Source organism: Apium graveolens, chromosome 5 (assembly GCF_009905375.1).
Source record: "Apium graveolens cultivar Ventura chromosome 5, ASM990537v1, whole genome shotgun sequence".
Classification (NCBI taxonomy): Eukaryota; Viridiplantae; Streptophyta; class Magnoliopsida; order Apiales; family Apiaceae; genus Apium; species Apium graveolens.
Window position 1 is genome coordinate 204,115,614 of NC_133651.1, and position 2,396 is coordinate 204,118,009.

Here is a 2,396-nt window from a genome sequence, read left to right on the forward strand (position 1 = left end):
TTGGGCTTGGAGTTTGTTGCTGTGTTTTTTGGGATTTTGGAGCTTGCTTTGTTAGGTATATTCTTCTTTACATATCTATTTATATTTGTTTGGGCTGCATGTATATATTTGTGTAGTTGTATGTATGCATGTGAAATTGAAATGTGTAGTTGTTGCATGTGTAGTTGTATTTGTAGTTAAAATACGGATTTACATGTAATAACAAGTGCTTGTATATATTTGTATTTGTGTTGTTTGTAAATATATTTGTATTTGGGGCTTGCCGTTGTAAGTAGCATGGTTTATGAGTGAATATAGGAATTTTATATTGATTATACTAGGTAGTAAATGTACTATAGTATATAGTAAATTAATACGTTATTTGACAATCAGGTAGTTTGAGAATAACATGGGAAAATCTTGGATTTTCAAAGATAGGGACACACTTGACTATGAAATCGAGGTTGAAGAGTTTTTGATATTTGCCGAGGAAAATGCTAGTGATCCTAAAAGAATCCCCTGCCCCTGTAAAAGATGTGCTAACTTCAAAAAATTTGCAGTTAAGATTATCAGGGGACATTTATATGAAAATGGTTTTAGTCTGGGGTACCTTAATTGGATTTGGCATACACAAGGGTCTGCAAGTAGGTCATCAGTTAATAGAAATGCTCCGACCCCTGCATCTACGCCTACCCCTGCACCTACGTCTACCCGTGCACCGATACCTTCCCCTGGCCTTGCATCAGAAACAGTCAATGTTTGTGATGCTGCATATAATTCGAGTGAGTACAATAATGAGTCATATCAGTTTAGAAGATTTATGGCTGATGTTGAACAGCCTTTGTATGAGGGTAGTGAATGTACCAAGTTGGAGTTGATGCTAAAATTACACAATTGGAAAGCTAGGTTCGGAATTAGTGATAGTGCATTTAACGATTTGCTGTCTACCGTTGGCTCTCTCCTTCCTAAGGACAATGTGATGCCACCTAATGCATATGAAGCCAAGAAAACCTTATCCGACTTGGGCCTAGAATACATAAAATATCACTCATGTCCAAACAATTGCATACTATATTGGGGGGTAAATGTTGATGCTTCCGAGTGTTCTAAGTGTCGTTTATCTCGTTGGAAGTTAGGAAAGGATGGTAAAATAAGGATTAATGTTCTTGCTAAAGTAATGTGGTATTTTCCAATTATAACGAGATTCAAACGGATGTTTAAATCTCCTTCTACATCTGAACTAATGACCTGGCACTCAAAGCAACGAATAGAAGACGGAAAGATGCGGCATCCAGCCGACTCTCCTTCTTGGAGAAATATCGACTATAGGTGGCCTGCCTTCGGTAGTGATGCACGAAATATTCGTTTGGCGTTGTCTGCAGATGGTATAAACCCACATACTAACGGTCTAACCAATAGATACTCTTGTTGGCCAATAGTATTAGTGACTTATAATCTTCCTCCGTGGTTATATATGAAGAGAAAATTTATGATGCTAACAATTTTAGTTTCCGGTCCACATGAGCCTGGCAATGACGTTGACGTATATTTACAGCCTTTAATCGATGATTTAAAGAAGTTGTGGGAAGAAAGTGAACCAAATGTTTATGATGCATACACCAAGTCATATTTCACTTTAAAAGCAATTTTATTGTGGACAATAAATGACTTTCCTGCATATGGAAATCTGTCCGGATGTGTTAATAAAGGTTATATATGTTGTCCAGTATGCGCTGATGATACAGTTTCCAAGTATTTAAGCCATAGCAGGAAGATGTGTTACCATGGCCATCGGCCTTACTTGGCTAGGAATCATCCATATAGGAAGCAAAATGCCGCTTTTAATGGACAACAAGAATTAGGGCAGGCACGTCAACCTCTGTCTGGAGAAGAGGTTTTATTGCAGCAAGATAAAATTGAATTTCAGTTTGGGGAGGAAGTAAGGAAGTCAAAGAAGGTTGATTGTCCATGGAAGAAAAAGTCGGGTTTTTTGGAATTAAAATATTGGAAGTTTCACCATGTCCGTCATTGTTTAGATGTCATGCACGTCGAGAAGAACGTGTGTGATAGCTTGATCGGCACACTACTAAATATGAAACCTAAGTCTAAAGATAGTGAAGCTTCTCGTCTTGACATGATTGACATGGGGGATAGGGCTGATCTAGCTCCACAAAAAGGAGAAAAAAAACTACTTACCCCCTTCGATTTTTAATTTGTCCAAGGCAGAAAAGAATAAAATGTTGTCATCATTAATGCACATGAAACTTCCTTGTGGACACGCGTCGAACATTAAAAACTGTGTTTCCATGGAAGAATTAAAGATGTTTGGGATGAAGTCCCATGACTGCCACATCTTACTCCGACAACTGCTTCCTATTGCAATTTGTGCGGTACTTCCAAAGGAAGTCAGGGTCACC

General features: G+C 38.1%; 1 protein-coding gene across 1 annotated transcript; it reads left to right on the forward strand.

Moving 5' to 3' along the window:
* Nucleotides 1-388: 388 nt before the first annotated feature.
* LOC141660595 (uncharacterized) lies at nt 389-2,191 on the forward strand. Its single transcript, XM_074467584.1, has one exon. The coding sequence runs from the start codon at nt 389-391 to the stop codon at nt 2,189-2,191; it is 1,803 nt and encodes a 600-aa protein (XP_074323685.1).
* The last annotated feature ends 205 nt before the right edge of the window (nt 2,192-2,396 follow it).